This window comes from Lonchura striata, chromosome 30 (genome assembly GCF_046129695.1).
Source record: "Lonchura striata isolate bLonStr1 chromosome 30, bLonStr1.mat, whole genome shotgun sequence".
NCBI classification, from domain to species: domain Eukaryota; kingdom Metazoa; phylum Chordata; class Aves; order Passeriformes; family Estrildidae; genus Lonchura; species Lonchura striata.
Genome location: NC_134632.1, coordinates 3,925,209 through 3,944,758, shown reverse-complemented (window position 1 = coordinate 3,944,758; position 19,550 = coordinate 3,925,209). Strand labels below are relative to the sequence as shown.

General features: G+C 49.5%; 2 protein-coding genes across 10 annotated transcripts; one reads left to right on the top strand and one right to left on the bottom strand.

Annotated features, from left to right (window-relative positions):
* Positions 1-364: 364 nt before the first annotated feature.
* OARD1 (O-acyl-ADP-ribose deacylase 1) lies at positions 365-3,530 on the bottom strand. The gene is made up of 6 exons (XM_021542646.3): positions 3,427-3,530; positions 3,070-3,137; positions 2,244-2,388; positions 2,077-2,135; positions 1,263-1,375; positions 365-974 (listed from the first exon to the last, which is right to left on the bottom strand). The coding sequence occupies exons 1-6, from the start codon at positions 3,500-3,502 to the stop codon at positions 872-874; spliced, it is 564 nt and encodes a 187-aa protein (XP_021398321.1). The 5' UTR covers positions 3,503-3,530; the 3' UTR covers positions 365-871.
* A 406-nt stretch (positions 3,531-3,936) lies between these two features.
* Positions 3,937-19,368, top strand: NFYA (nuclear transcription factor Y subunit alpha). 9 transcript variants are annotated; one of them, XM_021542636.2, is made up of 10 exons: positions 3,937-4,046; positions 6,503-6,590; positions 8,639-8,722; positions 10,770-10,916; positions 12,728-12,859; positions 13,531-13,636; positions 14,076-14,242; positions 15,243-15,416; positions 15,901-16,002; positions 16,758-19,368. In XM_021542636.2, exons 2-10 carry the CDS (start codon positions 6,516-6,518, stop codon positions 16,809-16,811), a joined length of 1,041 nt encoding a protein of 346 aa, XP_021398311.1. In that variant the 5' UTR covers positions 3,937-4,046; positions 6,503-6,515; the 3' UTR covers positions 16,812-19,368. The 9 variants fall into 9 exon arrangements, with proteins under 9 accessions (XP_021398311.1, XP_021398312.1, XP_021398314.1 ...); XM_021542637.2 differs by having other exon boundaries at positions 8,636-8,719; XM_021542639.2 differs by having other exon boundaries at positions 8,636-8,722; positions 14,094-14,242.
* Positions 19,369-19,550: the final 182 nt, after the last annotated feature.

Sequence of the window (19,550 nt, the reverse complement as noted above, 5' to 3'; positions counted from 1 at the left end):
AGGGTTTAGAAACCAAACATGAAGGGAAAATCTGTGGCAGTTCCTCAGTTCTGGAACAAACTCTTCCAAGTCAGGAGTTTTCCACGGATCTCAGGAAGCAGGGGTGGTACTGATTTGCTTTTGTTTTGGGTGACAAACACCAACCTTTGTGTAACACCTGAACTACAAATGCAACAAAGAAAGAAATGTGAAAATCCCACCTTCAGGTCCATCCTGTGAGTTTTTAGAGCACATCAGCCTGTTTGGATCCTCACCAAACAGAGCTCTGCAGACTGTAAATTATAGAGCTGCTGAATAAAACACACCCGCCAGGTGTATTGACCCCCCTCCAGCAATCCCAGCCTGTCCCCAGAACAGCCACAGGTACAATGCAACAGCAGGGCACTCTTTATTTCACATCCCAGCATGATCCTGAGTGAGCACCATCTCAGCAAACCAAATTTGTGACCGGAAGGGAGAAATGAAACCGTTCCAGCTGTGAGAACAGGTGAGTGACCCCGGTGCCAGGCAGGGCATCGCAAAGAGAACAAAGCAGAGGTGCCAGCGCTGCCCGGGGCAGCTCATCAGCACCAAGCCAAAGAGAAACAAACCCACGAGCAGCGGCTCCGTTGGCTGCGCGGAGCCCCAGTGACACCTGGTGGCTGCAGGGACACGCTGGGAGCTCCCCAGGGTTTTCACAGCGCCGCTGCCTCCTGCTAATTAACAGCCCAAATGAACTTCTCTGGAGCTTGTTGCTGCTGGAAGCCCCTGTCACTGTCACACGAGTGAGTGACACACGAATGCAGAACGTGCTCCACACACAGGTCCCCCCGCCTTGTCAGTTCACAGGTTCTGATGCCAAAATTGGGGGAAGTGGGGATCTTCGTTCTGCTCACAGGCTGTAAACTGTGATCTTGATGTCAGTGTTCTCAAACACCTCCTCAAGGATGGCTGACACCTTTTCCCACTGCAGGCCGTCCAGTCCACATCCAATCCTGGAAGATAAAGCACCAGAAGAGCTTTGTTGGGCCTTGTGCTGTGCCCAACCAGCCCTGGCAGCAGCTGCAGTTTGAGGTGGCCAAGCCACAGCTCCCCATAAACCCACAGGACGTGGGGAGAACAAGGAAATAAATGCACAGGGAAATGCAAATTAGATTTTTGAACAGAGGAGCTGGATAGAGGTGGATGCTTGAATTCTTATTTCACAGCAGGGGATCATCCCTCAGACATCCTTATAGAAATTAAACACCTAAGCATTGGCATCCAGCTCCTGAGCCCCTCACCTGGGCATGGAGATGTCGGTGACTCCGTTGTTCAGGCAGTGAGCTTTCATGGCTTCCAAGCTCTTCTGCATGCTCTCATACGTGGGCTTGTGAGAAACCTTCTGCTTTGTAATCTACAGAAAAACAGAAAAGCTCAGCTGGGCCTTGGGCATGACCCCTGCAAACTTCTGTGTGTTAAAAATGCTGGCACAAAACACACGTTCCCTGATACCCCAAAACTCCACACCCAGAGTTGCTTCTGTGGAAGGACCTGAGCAAGGAACATTTCACAGCTTAAACCACCCAAATTTAGCAGCCAGTTCTGTCCATGTAAAGTTGAAATGCAGATGCACACAACAGCTTGGCTGCTCCTCACAGGCAATGGTTAAGGACACATCTCTTAGAGAGAGGAACATTCCAGAAACTCCCTTCCAGTGCCCCAAGGGAGCCAACAAGACACAGACTATTTATTTTCAAGGGTCTGGAGTGACAGGACAACAGGAATGGCTTCACATTGCCAGTGGGCAGGGTTAGATGGGATATTAGGAAGGAATTGTTCCCTGTGAGGGTGGCGACGCCCTGGCACAGGCTGCCCAGAGCAGTTGTGGCTGTCTCATCCCTGAGGTGAACAAGGCCAGGCTGGACAGGGCTTGGAGCACCCTGGGATAAGGGAAGGTGCCCCAGCTCAGGATGAGATTTAAGACCCCTTCCCATCCCAACCATTCTGTGATTCCCTGATCCCATGAACACAACCAAAACCCCCACAGCTATCAATCCCTGATATGTGACACACTTTAACTCCAGGGAGGTGTCCCAGTGCCAGCCCAGCACTTACCAGGTAGTAAATGTAGCGCTCATCCCTCTGCAGAACCGCCACCTCCCCTGTCTTCTTCTCTAAAGCACAAAAATCAAGGTTTTTTTAGAACAGCCACACTCCATAACCCCAAGCAGCTCCAACACTCTCCCTGCTGGAAATCAGGAGCTCCTTCAGGCCCCACTCACTTTGATCCAGGAGCTCCTGGACGCCTCCAAACTTCTTCTTGAAGAGCACGGCGATGCCGGCGCCCATGCGGCAATCCTCGCTGATGCAGTGGGCCAGGGCGTCCGTGCCCGGGCACGAGAACAGGTCCCCCTTCACACACCTGATCTGCAGGGCAGGGGCAGCAAAACCTCCTCAGAGGGCACACAGGGCTCTGCTGAGCAGGGGCTGGGCAGCAAGAGGGGCAGGGTTTGAGTTTGCTGTGCAGGGTGGAAGTGTTTGAGCTGGCACGGGCTACAAACCCAAAGGAGGGACTTGCAAACCCCACGTGTGGAATTGCAAACCCCACAGGCAGAACTACAAACCAAATTCACAGCATTACAACTCCAACTCAGAGAATAACAAACCCAATATAGAGAATTACAAACCCACTACAGAGGATTGCAAACCCACAACAGAGGATTGCAAACCCCATAGACAGAATTACAAACCCACTACACCTTCTCAACAAGACCATTTATAAGCATCACGGTGCCAGCTCAGCAGGTAATCTTACAAAATCAAAGCTTAAAAGGGTAATTATGTGATGGGGAGCACAGCTGGATTAGTGAAACCCCTCCAGCAGCACCAGTCTCAAGGTGCTCAGGCAGGCAGGTGAGCTCTGTGCTGCTGCACAGCATCTACCCCACTGACATTACACACAAAAAGCACATTGAATTCAGCACTGGCAGCCACTTTTGCTCTCAAAAGCTGCAGGATGCAGCCAGTGCCGTGCTGTCAAGACTATAATGAGGGGATGGCCTCTTTGAACAGACAATAATAATCCCATGTAACCCATTTCCTACGCACTCTCTCCTCCTGATCCTTGGAGAAGTGGGTGGCCATGGTAACGTGGGGTATGGAGAAGACTCCTGCGGCTGGAAAGATGAGAGAAAAACAATTATTAGGAACCTCAAGCTAGGCAGTAAGAGTGTGTTAGAGGGGGCAAGGCTGAGCCTAACTGATCTTTGACAGCGGGACAACCATGACACCCCTGAACATCCCCAGTCCTGCTGCGCCTACAGGTCCGGCCCGGGAGGAGGCCGCGGCCGCGGGTCACCGCAGCATGAGCACCCCCAGGCTGCCGCCCTCCTCCTCATCACCATTACCACCCTCCTCCTCCTCCTCCTTCCCCTCCCATCCCTCAGGGCCACTCGGCCGCCGCACCCGCGGGGCGCACAGCGATCAACCGGGCCGGGCCCACGGCCTGCGCCACGCCGAGCCTGCCCAGCGCCGCCCACATCGCTCCGGCCGAGCCGCAGGGGCGGCTCCGCCCCACGGCCGCGCCGCCTCCGCCGGCACGGCGGCTCCGCCTCGGGGCGGCATTGGCGGTACCGCCTCAGCCTCGGCGGCTCCGCCTCGCGGGCGAAATGGCGGATGCCCACACGGCGGTATCGCCTCACAGAACACGGCGGTAATGCCGCACACAACATGGCGGCCATGCCCCACACGACACGGCGGCCCCGCCCCACACAACATGGCGGCCGCTCCGCGCGCGCGGGTGGGCGGAACCCCCTCCATGGTCCCGGCCCAGAACATTCCGCACAGGGGGCGGGGCTTAGGGGCGGGACCCGCCCCGCGCATGCTCCCCGCGGCCCCCACGCAGGCGCAGCAGCGCCGGGCAGGGCGAGGCGCGCGGTTGGGTGGCCCCGCCCCCGCCCCCCTCTCCCCCTTTGTCCGCGGTTGGGCGCCATTTTGCGCGGCGGGCGAGTGCGGGCGCTGATTGGACTTGGGGGCCGCGCGGCGGAGCCAATCAGCGCGGGGCGCGGACCGGGCAGCGCGGCACGGTGAGCGCGAGCGGCCAATATGGAGCCCCCGCGCGCCGGGATTGGCGGGGCCGCGGCCACTCAGGGGCTGAGGGGGGAACCGGGGCCGGGCCGGGCCGAGCGGGGCCGCGGCCACTCAGGGGCTGAGGGGGGAACCGGGGCCGGGCCGGGCCGAGCGGGGCCGCGGCCACTCAGGGGCTGAGGGGGGAACCGGGGCCGGGCCGGGCCGAGCGGGGCTGCGGCCACTCAGGGGCTGAGGGGGGAACCGGGGCCGGGCCGGGCCGAGCGGGGCCGCGGCCACTCAGGGGCTGAGGGGGGAACCGGGGCCGAGCGGGGCCGAGCGGGGCTGCGGCCACTCAGGGGCTGAGGGGAGAACCGGGGCCGAGCGGGGCCGAGCGGGGCTGCGGCCACTCAGGGGCTGAGGGGGGAACCGGGGCCGAGCCGGGCCGAGCGGGGTCGCGGCCGCTCGGGGGCTGAGGGGGGAACCGGGGCCGGGAACACCGTGGCTGGCGGGGGCGCGGGGCCGAGCGCCGCAGCGGGGCCGGGCCGGTTCCCCCGGCGGGGCTCCGCCCTCCCCGGGAGCCTCCCCGCCGGTCCGGGCTACCCCGTCCGGTCCCAGATGTGTGGCGGCACGCGGTGCTCCGGTGGCAGGGCCGGCCCTTGGGGGAGCCGCGGGTTCGAGCACACCGGGATGACCCCCGGCTCACCGCTGGCTCCCACCGGCAGCTCCGCGTGTGGTGCCCAGCCCGCCCCCGTGTTAAATCCCGCTCCGGGGCTGTGGGCGTGCGGCTCTGCCCGGTCCGCAGCTCTGGACACGCTCCGAGTGATGCCGCGGAGCTCTCGGGCTGTTGGCGGCACTGGTTTGGTCTTGGTGTGGGTTGGGTGTTGAGGAAGTTGTTCCTGGTGCAGCTATATTTGTATAAATATAAATTATGTGTGTTATATATGTATATGTATAAATATTTGTGTGTATTTTTGGAGTTATCCTGTGCCGGGCCAGGAGTTTGATGATCCTAATAAGTCCTATACAACTCAGCAAATATATATCTATATATCTATCTATATATCTCTTTCTATATATTATATATATCCCTAAATATATATATATATATTTATTTTTATATATATATGGTGTCTATATAAATATCCACTGCTGGGACTGGAACACTCCCTGATTCCCAGAGCATTCCCAGTGAGGAGGAGCTGCCCATGAGCTCACTGAGGGAAGAGCTGTCATCCTCTGCCATTGATTCATCCCTGATCTTTAATATTTAATTTGGCTACTCCGTGTTTAACGAAGGGGATGAGATAATCCCTTGGATGGTGAGGATCCAGCACTGGCAGAACCTTGTCCATATCTTTAGGTTGCTGCTGCAGAGTGTTGGGATTACAGAGTTGTTAAATATTTTACTTAAAAATTTTAATTTAAGGCAGAAATGAAGTACCCACTGTGAAATTGAAATGAGAATCTAGCAGCAGCGTTTTCAGAAAGAGTATTTATCTTCTTTTATTCTGGCTGTGAAAAAGTCTCAGGAAATGGGCAAAGGATGGAACTCAAACAGCAGCAGTAACCACAGCAACGGGTACAGAGAGTCTGTGACTTAATCCTGCCAGCATTCCTTGAAAAATTGAAGCAGCCAGAGGTTTTGTTGCTTTAGACTTGGAAAATTAAAGTTCCAGGCTGTGTTTTCTTTCAGCAGTGCAGCAGGAACTTGTTCAGTCATGGCATAAATCAAACACCTCACTAAAGCAGGAATTCTGCTGTTGTAGGGCCAGTGAGGAGAGAAGTAGTGGCAGGAAAAGTTGTTTTTATTTCAGCACAGTGGGGTTGATGTGTCCAGGGAAAGGGCCAAGGAGTGAGAGGATGGAGGTGCTGGGAAATCTGCTGGTGCTTCCCAAAATACATGAAGGTTGTATTTGAGTATAGAAATACTTCTTTAGAGAAGAAATTCCTCCCTGTGAGGATGGGGAGGCCCTGGGTTAGGAACTGTGGCTGCCCCTGGATCCCTGGAAGTGTCCAAGGCCAGGTTAGATCAACCTGGGGGTGGCACTGGATGATCCTTAATGACCATTCCATGAGAGTAGGAGGAGAGGGAAGAAAAATGAGGAGAGAAGTCTTCACAGCTCTGCTGAATTCTTGAAGTGCAGTTCAATTTCACACCTAAATGTTGCATTTCCTGAGGTTTTCCAGCAGTGACACTCCCCTGTGTGGGCACCTGGCTGCAGCCCAGGATGTGCAGACTCACAGAGCTGGTAGAGTCCACGAAATTGGGCCAGAATTGAGCTGGTTTTGCTGCTCACTCAGCTTGGATGGGCCTGAAATGCCACCTCTGTTTATCACTGAGATGGAGCAGCTCTGGGAGAGCCCTGCCCTGGGGCAGCTCCTGCTTGGCTTGGCTTGGCTTGGAGCTGCTGGGGGACAGTGGGGATGGCCAGGCCTGGGGGCAGCAGCTCCCCTGATTTTTGCTGTCTTGCAGGGCCTGAGGCACCATGGAGCAGTACACAGCCAACAGCAGCAGCTCCACGGAGCAGATCGTGGTGCAGGCGGGGCAGATCCAGCAGCAGGTATGGCATGGGGGAATGGGGGAGCCCTGTGCACCCCACAGTGGGGATAAACCCCAAAGATTTCCTGTAATTCCAAGGAAGTGAGGGTTCTGAGGTCTTCCCTGAGGAGAGGTGGTGCCAGAGCCTGAGCTTGGACAGTGGGACCTTCTCAGCTGGGATTGAAAAGGGACAAGATTGGCACTGAGGGATCCAATTTTTTCTTCACCTGTGAACAAAAGCACAGGGAAACCCAGGAGCCATGTGGATCCAAACAGCAACACATCCCAGTTTGGAAAGAATTGGTTTCAGCAGCACAATCCTGATCCTTCTGGCTACCTGTTGATTTCTGTTACCTGGGCACTGATGGCGCCTGCCTGGAAGAGTAAACATGGTTTTTAGAATATACTTACTATATTTTAAAAAATGAAATTAAATGTATAAAATTGTATATAAATATATAAAACTTTATATAAAATTAAAATGAAAATGCAGGTGTACATGTTACCAAATTTCAATGTAGCAGGGAGTTTGCAAAATGGTATTGACATGGGGAAAGTAAAATATAAAGACATATAAAAATATATTAACACATCTCTGAAAACGGAGGAAACAGAATATTAACAGAAACAAATTAATTGTCCACAAGAGAAATTCTCCCAAAGTTGAAATAGATTTTGTTCAAGCCCATGGAGGTTTCTTCCAGTTTTATCAAATGAACATTTATAGAGATTCTTTGTTTCAGAACAACAGATAGAGCAAAACAAAGACACAGAACAGGAATTTGACTGGCCATGTAGCTTAGGATGAACTCATCCATCCCACAAAGAAGTTCATGTTTCAATGTGTAAAATATCAGGGCTGAGTTTAGAGGTCTTACTGATTTCCATATCCAGATTTGGGGATGTGTTTTCGGCTGCTGCTGAATTTTTGTTGCATCTTCTGCTCTAGTTTGAGGGGGTTTGGTGGTTTGCCACACAAAGGGCTGAGCCACTGATGATGTTTTCAGGGAGATCTGCTTTGCTTTGGCCTCAGGAGTGACCAAATTCTCCCGCTGGTTTTAGCTGCAGTTGACTTTTTCAGCCAGAACAAGATTGCACTTGAGATTAAAACATTTTATATTAAGGATTATTCCAAATACCTGTTTACAGCAGATAACCAAAGACGTTGTTGGTTTATTGATATTTTCTAGGTGAAAAGGAGATAAAACTAACTCTTGGCTTTCATTTTGAGCACAACTTGAAGCCTGTGTCTGATGTGAAACACTTTGCTAAAATAAGTTGTTTAACCAGGCTGTTGCAGCACTTGGGAGGGAGCTGTCCTTCATCTCCCCATGCTAACACAGTTCCTGGGAGTATTTTGGGACTCTGAGCAAAGAGGCTAAAGATAGAAAAGGCTTTTAGCTCTGGCTGCTCCTGCAGCCTCTCCAGACTGTCCCTCAGGGTCCCTGGTGGGCAAACACCGACACAGGGGTGGCAGAGATGAGCTCAGACTGTGCTGCAGGAAGGGCTTTGTTGGGAAAAACCAGTGTGCCCAAAATCTGGAACCCTTCACAGTGCCAAACCTGGGCAGTGAGCAGACTGAAACCCTGAAACTGAGCTTGAAATCCTCCAAAATGACCTGTCCTGTTCCCTTTGAGTTAGACTATTGAAGCCTGAAACTTCAAAACTAAAACCCTGAAACTGAGTTTAAAATCCTGCAAAATGTCTAGTCCTTATCCCTGTGAGTTAGAATATTGAAGCCTGAAACTTCAAAACTAAAACCCTGAAACTGAGCTTGAAATCCTCCAAAATGACCTGTCCTGTTCCCTCTGAGTTGGAATATTGAAGCCTGAAACTTCAGAACTAAAACCCTGAAACAACTTGAAATCCTCCAAAATGTCCTGTTCCCTCTGAGTTGGAATATTGAAGCCTGGCAGTGCCACGTGCAGTTCCAGGGAACTCCACCCTTAGGTTTGCTAAAATTCCCATTCCTGGTGTTGCTGGAGCAGTGTGTATGAACCCCACCCCCTGTCCCAGCAGTGTGTTGTGCATTTCCATGTTTCAAGCTCTCCCTGTTCCTGTTCCCAGCAGCAGGGAGGTGTCACAGCTGTCCAGCTGCAGACTGAGGCCCAGGTGGCATCGGCCTCAGGCCAGCAAGTCCAGACCCTCCAGGTAGTGGTGACCTCTCTGATTGTGTTTCTGAGCACTGCATGACCCTCCCCAGCACCACATATCTAATGCTGTGTTTTCCCAGGGTTTCCAGGAGGAGCAGGGGGATGTGGAGCAGGAATCTCTGCTGGCATTGGAGCTGTTCCCAGGTGCATGCCAGGAATTCTGGAAGGGAATTGTGGTTCAGTGTGACTTTAAAGTGATAAACACCAAAATGAGGAAGTAACAGTAGGGATAAACCCCAAAGATTTCCTGTAATTCCAAGGAAATTAGGGTTTTGAGCTCTTCCCTGAGGAGAGCTCTGCCTTCACTGCTTGAGGCAGACAGAGGTGGTGCCAGAGCCCGAGCTTGGACAGTGGAACCTCAGCTGGGACTGAAAAGGCACCTGGGCACAAGATTGGCACTGAGAAATCCAATTTCTTCTTTACCTATGAACAGCACAGGGAAACCCAGGAGCCATGTGGATCCAAACAGCAGCACATCCCAGTTTGGAAAGAAATTGGTTTCAGTGTGAAGTATTTTCTATCTTGCAGCCTCCACTTCCTTAACTCACCCAGGAGCTTTCCAGGAGCCCTTTGTAGAGCAGTTGACAGACCCTGGGCAGCCGTGGCAGTTTTGCACTCAGTGTTCTGGTTTGGTTTGTAGTTCTTTGGGGCAGGGTGGCTCCAAGGGGCTGGACTGGCCCTGCCAGCTGCAGAATTAACACAGCATTTTTTATGTTCAGAGTTCAAATCTCAGATGCTGCCTGACTTGGATTGCTGGGCTCACTGGGGCCTCTGGTTGTTGTTATGTTCTCCTCACCATTTTTTTTTTTTTTTCTATTTTGCCTTGCTGTGATTTATTAACAAAAATCCTGGAATGTCTTGTTTTCCTTTCTGCTTCTTGGATATTGTGCTGCTGCCTGTGCTTCTCTGTGCTGACCTGAGCATGCTCCTCCCTGTGTGACCCAGCCCAGGGGCTGAGGGCTTTGGATGGGACATGGACAGGCTGAGGGACACAGTGGGGACCTGGAAACTCCAATTCCCAGGGCAGGATTTGGCTCCTCACCCCCTGGGTGTGAAACACAGGAACTGGGTGACTTTACCACATTGTGATGTTTTTGTTCCTAAACAAATCAGATTTTGTGATCCCCGAGTTCATGAGACTCATTTTGCATTTAAGCTGTGGAGGTAGAGTATTTTTCAAGATGTGTTTTGGGAATCTGGGGACTTGGCAGGTGAGAGAGTTCAAACAGAGAGGTTTTCCCCTTGTTTTATTTTCCATGGGCCTTTTTCCCAGTGACCAGAGAAATACCAGGTCCAAGAGTCCAGAGATTCTCAGGCCAAAGTTACCTCAGAATCCCAGACTGGTTTGGGTGGGAAGGGACCTTAAAGCTCACCCAGTTCCAACCCCAACACGTTCCCCTGTCCCAGGCTGCTCCAAGCCCTGTCCAGCCTGGCCTTGGACTCTTCCAGGGATCCAGGGGCAGCCAACAGCTTCTCTGAGCAGCCTGTGCCAGGGCTCCCCACCCTCACACTTTATATTTATATATCCAGTTTAAGCCTTTTTGGGCCCAGAAGTGGCTGCTGCTCATCCACTTTGACTTTTCTTCCCTGAACTCCATTTCGTGTTGCTCCAGTTAGAATTTCCCTCGATAACCATGGAGAGTTTCTCCCAGCACATCCCATGCTCCCTGTCAGTTTGGAAATGGGAATGTTGTAGGCATGAAATTGGAGGGAGCTGAAGCCACCTCAGAACCTCCCTGTCAGAACAGAGTTCTCTCAATAGGAACCTCAACTAAAAATCAGTAATTGTGAGATGAATAATGTTTTTTATCCCACTTTGCTCTTGGGCTGTGCATGAAGGTAGTGGCTGGAAAATGTGGTTTTCATGCTTTATAACACCTAGACTGCAGGAGAAGCAGATAACTCACTAAATCCATGGCACATGCTGGAACCCAGAGCTGCTTTGAAGCAGCTCAGTGCCTGTTCCCCAGTTCCTCTGCCCCCACACGGCCAGGGCTGAGCTCTGGGGCCGCTCTGGCGGGGTTTTCATTGTTGCCTTGTTGTTGCAGGTGCAGGGGCAGCCGCTGATGGTGCAGGTGAGCGGGGGGCAGCTCATCACCTCCACGGGCCAGCCCATCATGGTGCAGGCCGTGCCCGGGGGCCAGGGCCAGACCATCATGCAGGTGCCCGTGTCCGGCACGCAGGGGCTGCAGCAGGTGAGACACCCGGTGCAGGGACGCTGGGCTCCAGGACGGTTTGGGTGGATGGAGAGCAGAGATCTCTGAAGCTGCTCTTGGAATATCTGGTTTATTAGAGAGGGTGGAAGGCCCTGCTTGGAGTCACCAGATGAGACCCGTGGCAGGTCCCAGGGCGTGGAGGAAGGGAGAGGCAAGGGGCAGAGGGAGATAAGAGAGGATCCCAAGAGGATGTTCAGGAGAGGGGCACTTCCAAGAGAACAGAAGTTCCAAGAGAGCGTCCGGCTCCTCAGGGACTCCTTGTCAGGGGGTTCAAGGTGGGCTGGAACAAGATTTAGGCCAGTGGGGTCACAGACTCCTGATGCTTCAGGGGAGGTTACAGGTGTGGGATGAGCCACACATTGGGGTGAGATCCAACAGTCCATCTGACCCTTGGACCTACCTGTAGGTAAGGGCATTGTCCAACCAGAAGGGGGATTGTCCTCATCCTGGCTGTACTATTGTTTTCTAGTTGTTCAGTAACTAAGGTTTGGTATCTCACAACTCGTTACCATCTCAATCTCTGTATTTCCTAAATCTTTAGCCAGGCAATCCTATTTATAAGGGTTTCTTGTTTCATCTTCCCCAACAACCCTGGGGCACTGGGCACACTGCCACACAGGGCTCTGCTCAGCACCCCAAAACCACACTGAGCTGCTGCTCTGTGCCTCTGCCACGCTGGGGATGAGTGGAAGTCCTTTTTATGTTTTATGGCCTGGTGCAGACCTTATAAGTTCAATGCTAAAACAGCTGGGTTGGTTTGGGGTTTCTCATTGATTTGGGTTCAGTGAGATCTTTAAGCTCATCCAGTTGCACCCCCCTGCCATAGGCAGAGATATCTTCCCACAGAGCAGGATTTTTGTTTGTTGGGATATTTTATGTGGCCCTTGCAATGCAGTTGGGATCTGGTGCCTGTTCAATTTATGGTTCAGAAGGAGGATTTAAAAAAATTAATTATTTTTAAAAGCTTCTTGCAAGTAATTTGTGCTTAAAGCCCTCTAATACGTGATGGCTGAAGGGGGATTTAAACATCCTTGTTGCACAGAAGGCAATAGTGAAGGAGGTGTAGAAAATGGATTTTTTTGGAAGTAATTACCTGTTTAAAAGATAGAAAGAGTGTTCGAAGTGTTCCTGAAAAGGGAAGGGAAGAACTATAACCATGGCATAATGAAAGTGTACTGATGATTTAGGATGGGATTTAGGAACCCAGCACAGTCCAGGAAGGCAAATGATGTCTTGGTGTTTTGAGAGGTTTATTTAATATTTCCTTTGTTGAAAACCACTGTAACTTGTATGAGGTTCTTCTCAGTCTGGTTGGTGGAGGAAAATCCGTAACTGTGTTTTTAAACACAAACTTCAAACCGTATTCCAGCTCTTCTTTTTTAATCCAAGAATGTTCCACAGTGGTGGAAAAACTCTGCAAAGCTGAGGACAACTTTTTATATCCCAGAAGTACTTCTGAGTGCTGGATAATTAACACCCCACAGATGTCTTAAATCTTAGTCCTCCTTTTCCACCTGACTGTTTGTTCCCAGTGGATGTGAATAATTGATTTCTTGTGTAAGCAGTGCAGAACTGCTGGAGCAGAGTGACACAGCACGCTGCTCCCTCTGCCCTGCGTGGCTGTGTCACAGGGAGCAACCCACTAAAACTCCTCATTCTCAACTGGAAAAAGAGAAGACTCCCTGCTTCCTTTTTCTGTGTAACTAAATCACCCTCAGAGATGACTTGGTCATGCTGAGGCCGAGGAGGGGGGCATAGTTAATGTTCCTTTCTGACTCTTTCTTCCACAGATTCAGTTGGTCCAGCCAGGTCAGATTCAGATTCAAGGTGGGCAGGCTGTGCAGGTACAGGGGCAGCAGGGCCAGACCCAGCAGATCATTATACAGCAGCCCCAGACTGCAGTTACTGCTGGCCAGACACAGGTAACTGCACCAGCATGAAAGGCTTTTCTGCAGAGGAGCAGGAAGAGAAACTTGGCAAATGATCTAAGATGTGGTTAAGTAAAAAAAAAATAAAACCAAAACAAAAAAACCACAAAGGAGAAAAAAAAAAAAAGGAATTCTTAATATTGAGGAGAAATTGAGAATAAGTGTCATGTTTTTGTAGTGTTTCATACATGACTCTGGGGCAGAAAAATTAGATTGCATGTTTTTCTCCATCGTGTTTCTGTATTTTATTGGTTCGTGGTTGTTTTTGTCTCTTTGTTGAATTTTGAAAACATGAAGCATTGCTAATTCCATACTTGGGCCATTGTGTGCAGTCACACCTGGGGATTCTGCTGATGCTTTTGGTTAGGGCTAAAATTAAATTTTGGAGCAGAACAGTTCTTCCTTTCACATCTTCATAGTGAGACAGGAAACCTAGAATTTGGGTTTTTCATTATTGAACTGTTGAAAAATGCATCTTACATGTGCTTCAGGTGTTTGATCTCCAGGTATTTGCTCTATGCTCCAGCCTGTTTCTTACTGCTGCTAATGAGGCAGCAGAAATAGACACCTGGAACACCTCAAGCACCATGTGTTCATTCAGGAATTGTAAACACTGGGAAAAAAGAGGCAATTTGTAACATTTTGGTGCTCTTTGTTTTGTTCAGACCCAGCAGCAGATAGCAGTGCAAGGCCAGCAGGTTGCCCAGGCTGCTGAGGGCCAGACCATCGTGTACCAGCCTGTGAATGCTGATGGCACCATCCTGCAGCAAGGTAGGAGGGCTGGGAGGAGCCAGGGCACCTCCTTAAGAGGCTTTTTATTTATTGAGGTGTTGTGTGCTCTGCAGGAATTCACTCCGGGGTTCTTTCCCCAGAAACAGAAAACCTCCTTGTCTCTGGCAAGGGCTGGTAGAATAAAACCCCTTAATTTTGCTTTTCCATCTCAAGAGTACTTGGTTACTCACAGTGAGGTTACAAATGCAAAAACCAGGAATTCTGATGGAATTTAATCCCTCACTTCAGCACTTTCTTGACTCTCTGCATGCTTTGGAAGGATGAATGAGTAAAACACAGAAGTGGGACTAATGCTGTTCCCTTCTTTTTGTGTGCATGTTTTTGTTTCTTTTTTTTTCTCTCTCTCTCTCTTTTTTTTTTTCTTCTTGTTTTTTTCTTTTTGTTTTTTCCTTTCCTTTTGTGTTCTACTTCCTTAAAGTTACAGTCCCTGTTACAGGCATGATCACCATTCCTGCAGCCAGCCTGGCTGGAGCCCAGATTGTCCAAACAGGAGCCAACACCAACACCACCAGCAGTGGCCAGGGGACGGTGACAGTGACACTGCCAGTGGCTGGGAACGTGGTCAATTCAGGGGGAATGGTCATGGTAGGTGTAAAATTCCCACTGCTGCCTCTGGAGGCTGGGCTCTGAGGTGTTTGTACTCAAACCTAGCAGGATTTGCACAGGGGTAGGGGTAGGATAGTGGGGATGGCTTTAAGTCAAGGGCAGGGTTGGGTGGGATATTGGGAAGGAATTTCTCCCTGCAGGGTGGGGAGGCCCTGGCATAGGGACCCCAGAGAAGCTGTGGCTTCTCCATCCCAGGCTGGAGCAGCCTGGGACAGTGGAAGGTGTCCCTGCCCATGGCAGAAGGAATTGGGTGATCCTTAAGGTCCCTTCCACCCCAAACCATTCTGTGATTCCTTGGTTCTCTAATAAACTCTTGTCTGAGATTGAGATACCATGGTCAGTCCTCTCTGTAAGTTCCATTAGTTTAATGTTTAAAAAATACAAATTTTCAGCTTCAAAGGCCTGGATCCTGCTGTGATCTTTGCTCTGGACTTTCTCAGAAATACAGAAATCCAAACTGAGCTGTCAGCTGATGAGCAAAGGTTTAAATAGGTTGAGTCACTTTTCTTGAGGGTCCCTGAGGATTTGTTTCCTTCATGTATAGAGGTTTTTCCTGCCAGCTCCTGTTTCTTTGTGGTGTGAGTCTCTTGAATGTTGCTGGTCCCCACTAGATGTCAGCAGCTCTGCAGTGTTGGCTCAGAGGTGCTCTGAAATGAAATAATTGAAATGAGAGATAACCCAAAAGAAAGGGTTAAACAGCCATGTCCTGTTTGTTTAATTGTCCAAGAAGCAGCAACACAGTCGAGGAATTGTATTGAACTGTTACTTTTATCAGGAAAACCCAGCAGGACTGATTTGTTTAGACTGGTTTTGCAGTTTGAGAACAGCTTCATTGCTCCTTTTCATTTAAGCAGCTGCGTTAGCTGAGCAAAACCCACTTTCTGTTTCAATGCTGGGGTTTTTAATGACATTTTTGTGTTCAAAAAAATGTTAATTTTGTGCTCTGAGCTGCAAGGACTAACCCACCCTGTGTGCACAGATGGTGCCTGGGGCTGGCTCAGTCCCAGCCATCCAGAGGATCCCTTTGCCTGGAGCAGAGATGCTGGAGGAGGAGCCCCTCTACGTCAATGCCAAGCAGTACCACCGCATCCTGAAGAGGAGGCAGGCACGGGCCAAGCTGGAGGCAGAGGGAAAAATCCCCAAAGAGAGAAGGGTGAGAGGAAAACTCAGATCTAACACGGGGTTGCTCTGTGTCAAAGGCACAGAATCCCACCTGGGCTGCAAAATGAGGATTAGAATCTTGGTGTTCCTCAACAATGTTTTTGTTGTTGTTGATGAGCTACATCAGAGTAAATTTTTTTAAGTCCCTTGAGGATAATTCTGCTTTTGGGTGTTTTTGGGAGTGCCTGGAGCTGTGTGAGCATGCACTGACTGTGAGCACAGTGTCTGTGGGGCAGGGGATGGATGGGAACCGGGAATTTCCTCTGGGAATGCAGTGACTGGGAATCTGTAGGGATGGATGGGGACTGGGAATTTCCCCTGGGAAAGCAGTGACTGGGAATCTGTAGGGATGGATGGGGACTGGGAATTTCCCCTGGGAAAGCAGTGACTGGGAATCTGTGGGGATGGATGGGGACTGGGAATTTCCCCTGGGAAAACAGTGGCTGCTCCCTCAGCTGCCCCTTCCCTCACTGCAGAAATACCTGCACGAGTCCCGGCACCGGCACGCCATGGCCAGGAAACGGGGAGAGGGGGGTCGCTTCTTCTCCCCCAAGGAAAAGGACAGCCCTCACATGCAGGTGAGTGGGGTTTGGGGCAAATCCCCCTTCCAGCCTTCAGGATGCACACACAGAGGTGTCTGTGCTGCTTTGTTTGGGTTTTTGGGCTTGGCTGCTGACCCTCGTCCCTCCCTGCCTCTGAATTTTTCATCTGCTGCTCCTTGGCCTTCCCTGCCTTTAGATTTATTCCAAGCATTGGGAATAAAACCTCCTGTTGCTGCTTGTGGAGAGCAAGGGAATTAAATTAATGTGGATAGAAATGTGTTCACTTTGTAGTTCTTAGGATAAATGCACACAAACATTCTGTGTGTGTAAAAACAGCTTTTCTGGGCTGTACCCCTTTTGGGTACAGGGGTTTTCTTTCAGGAATGAATTAAAGGTAGAGACTCCTAACTTTACATCTGATGCAAAATTAAAAAATGGGAATATCTGATTCTTAGCTGCATCTTGATGTGCATAAAAGGTGCAAGGCATTTTTCAAAGGAAGGGACATAATGGAGTGGAATTAACAGATTCTGTGGTTGCTCAGTACTTTAGAACAGTCCTATGCCTTTAGGGAGTGTTTCTTATTTTGAACTAAAATCATTCCTAAATACCAGAAACAACAAATTCCTGGGAGGTATTAGGATTTTTGTGTCCCTGGCCTGTAAAACCCAGGAAAAATAGGACAGTTTTGGAGATCAAGGGAAATGCAGGAGTGTGTCCTGCTGATGGTTCCGTGTGGTTCTCTCTGCTTCATGGAAAAACATGGAATTTCCACCCTTTTGTGTCTGCAGGATCCAACTCAAAGCAACGAAGAAGCAATGACACAGATGATCAGGGTCTCCTAACCCCAGCTTCCAGGAAAAAACACCTGAAGGGAATTCCCGTCCCTCCTGCCAGCCTGTCCTGCCTGCCCAGAGTGTCCAGTGAGTCCTGGAGTGGGACAATCTCCATGTCACAGCCTGTCCTTTTCCACAGAGCAAGCACCACGTGTTGAGGACGTGCTTGAGGTTTCAACTCTGCAAACAGAACCTTTCAGGCTTCCGTGGTGCCCTCTCCTGATCCAGCACAGGGAATTCGGAGTCTGAGCGCCCGTCTTTGGCTTTCCTTCATCTTCCCACCTCAATCCCTGTGGCTGGTGCAGCTCAGCCCTGTCCAGGGACAGATTCCAGCTCCTCCAGCCAGCACTGGATGGGTTTCAGTGCTGGCAAACCCACAGGGCTGGGTTTGCCCAGCAGAGATTTGTTATTCCATCCACTCCTCACCCCTTTGGACTTGGTTTTCCCTGAGCTGGGCCCTGCTGTTGCACCTGTGACCCTGGCAGAAACTGAAGGGGATTCTTTTCAATTCCTCCTTGTACATGTGTGAAGAAGCTCTTCTCTGGGACAGGTTCAGCCATCCAATCAATGCTAGAAATAGTCAAGATTACTGCAGGACTTGATGTGTTGTGTCTCTGTTGCGAGAGGGGTGGGAGAGGGAGATGTGGGGGGGATTGGGTCAGTAAATCAGTTTCTGGGTGGGTTTGGATGTTCATTGCCAGTATTTGTTGCTTTGGAAGAAAACTGGATGCGAGTATAGAAAGGATTGAAACTTTTCAATGAGTCTCTTCCAAAGAATTTTCTTTTTTTTTTTTTTTTTTAAATCTTTTTCACCTGCCAGTGAAGTCCATGGTTCCTCCAAGAGACCCTCAGTGTCACAGTGGAACCCTCAGTGTCACAGGGGTGGCACTTGGCCATGGTTGGGCTGGAGTTTCTGATGCCTAAATCATTTCTATAATTCCAGAGTGAGGGATGATTCAGGACAGCAGCAGCTGGGGCAGCTCAGTCCCAGGTACCTGAAGGACTCAGCAGATACTGATGAACCTTCCACACTTTATAAATTAAGCTCTTAAAAACAAAACAAAAGTGGCACTTAGTGAAGGAGCAATACTTAGATTATTAAAAAATAGGATTTTTCCATTACCTACACCTGGCTTTGGGCTGAGCATCTCCACAGAACACAGTTTTAATTTAGATTCTAAGCTTGCTCTATTATAATTTGAATTTTGGTGATGGGAGCAGTAGTTAAAAACATTTAACAGGTGATTTCTCACCACGGCACTCCTGTCCCCTCTCACCTTGAGTTGCACAGCTGCTCTGGGGATCATCTGCCTGCTGGAGTCCCAGAATTTCCAGGTTTTGTGTCCTGTAGTTCAGGCTGGATCACAGCAGTGAAATTTGGGGGTGGGAACGTTGCGTGGTGGACGTGAACCTGGCCAGGTGGAGCTGAAGAATGAGGAATTTTTGAGGAAATGCTGCCAGGGATGGGTGAGGCTGGGTTAAATGATTTAAAGTGACAAGGAAATGCAGTTTGGAAATTGTATTTCCTCCCTCCCATCTTTTCCCATTTATTGGAAGCTAAAGACAAAGTGGAGGATAAATCAGCAGGAAGGAAACAGAGCCTGGAAAATGCTGTTTCCTTTGGATGAAAGAAAAATACTCAACCTGAGAGTATCAGAGGGAGGAGAAATGTTGGATCCTCTTTGTGAGTTCCTTGTTTTTGCTCTTCAGTTGATGGTAAATCTGTCCTGAAACACCTTTTTGAGAGCTGGAAGTTCAAGAAGCAAAATTATTGCTCTGACATAGATTTTTTTTTTTTTTTTTTTAAACAAGTAATTACTTTGTAAATTTTTCCCAATATCCTTTCATATCTAGGTTCTCTGATCTGCTGTTGTAGGTTGTGTGTGAAGAAATAATGGATTTGTGTTCTAGGAAGTCTTATTAATATTTTAAATAGTGATGTGAAAGCCAGAGAGCTCCTATCATTTTTTTATTTGTTTTGTGTTCTGTGTATCACTGCTGAAAGTTGTGTTTATTTGGTGAGGTTGGAGCCAGCAGTCAGCACCACGGTACCAAAAATATCTGCTTTCTTTTCCAGGGAAATCTATTAAAATTGGAGACATGTCCAATTCAAACCTCCCTAGTAATTAAATTGGAATTCTTTGTAGATTGGCTACACTTGAGCAAAAACTTCACTTTAGGAGTGAGTTAAGAGTGAGTGAGGATGAAAGAAGAGGTTTGGGAAGAAATGTGTTTGATTGACCTGGAGCAGTGAAGCATCAAACCCATCAAAACCCAGATTTGTAGGAGTGTAAAGATCAGGATTTGGATAAAAATGGTCCTCAAGTGATGCTAAATGGCTTTAAGGCCCTGCATGTTAAAAAAAGAGGGAGAAAAATAAACTTTTCTTTTGTGAAGGGGCGTGGGAGGGTCCTGAGCTTAAACGTAATGTCAGGCAAAGTTTGTACATAGTTCAAAGTTTTTAATTTTTTTTATATGATGCATTTTTTCAAGTGTATTTTGGTCTTTAATAGATGCAATTGTAAGTACTGTGTACACTCTCCAGCTAATAAAATTTATAAACTGACACAGCTTTTGCTCTGTGGTGGGAATTTTGTGATGGGGTGTGGGGAGGGCAGGGGGGGCTTTGGGGTGGCTGGAAGCTCAGGGCCACAGGCCACTTTCTTTGGCTATTATGTAATTTTCTAGCTATATATATATTTTTTTTTTTTTAAATTTTTTTTTTTTCCAGAGAATTTGCAGTAGAAC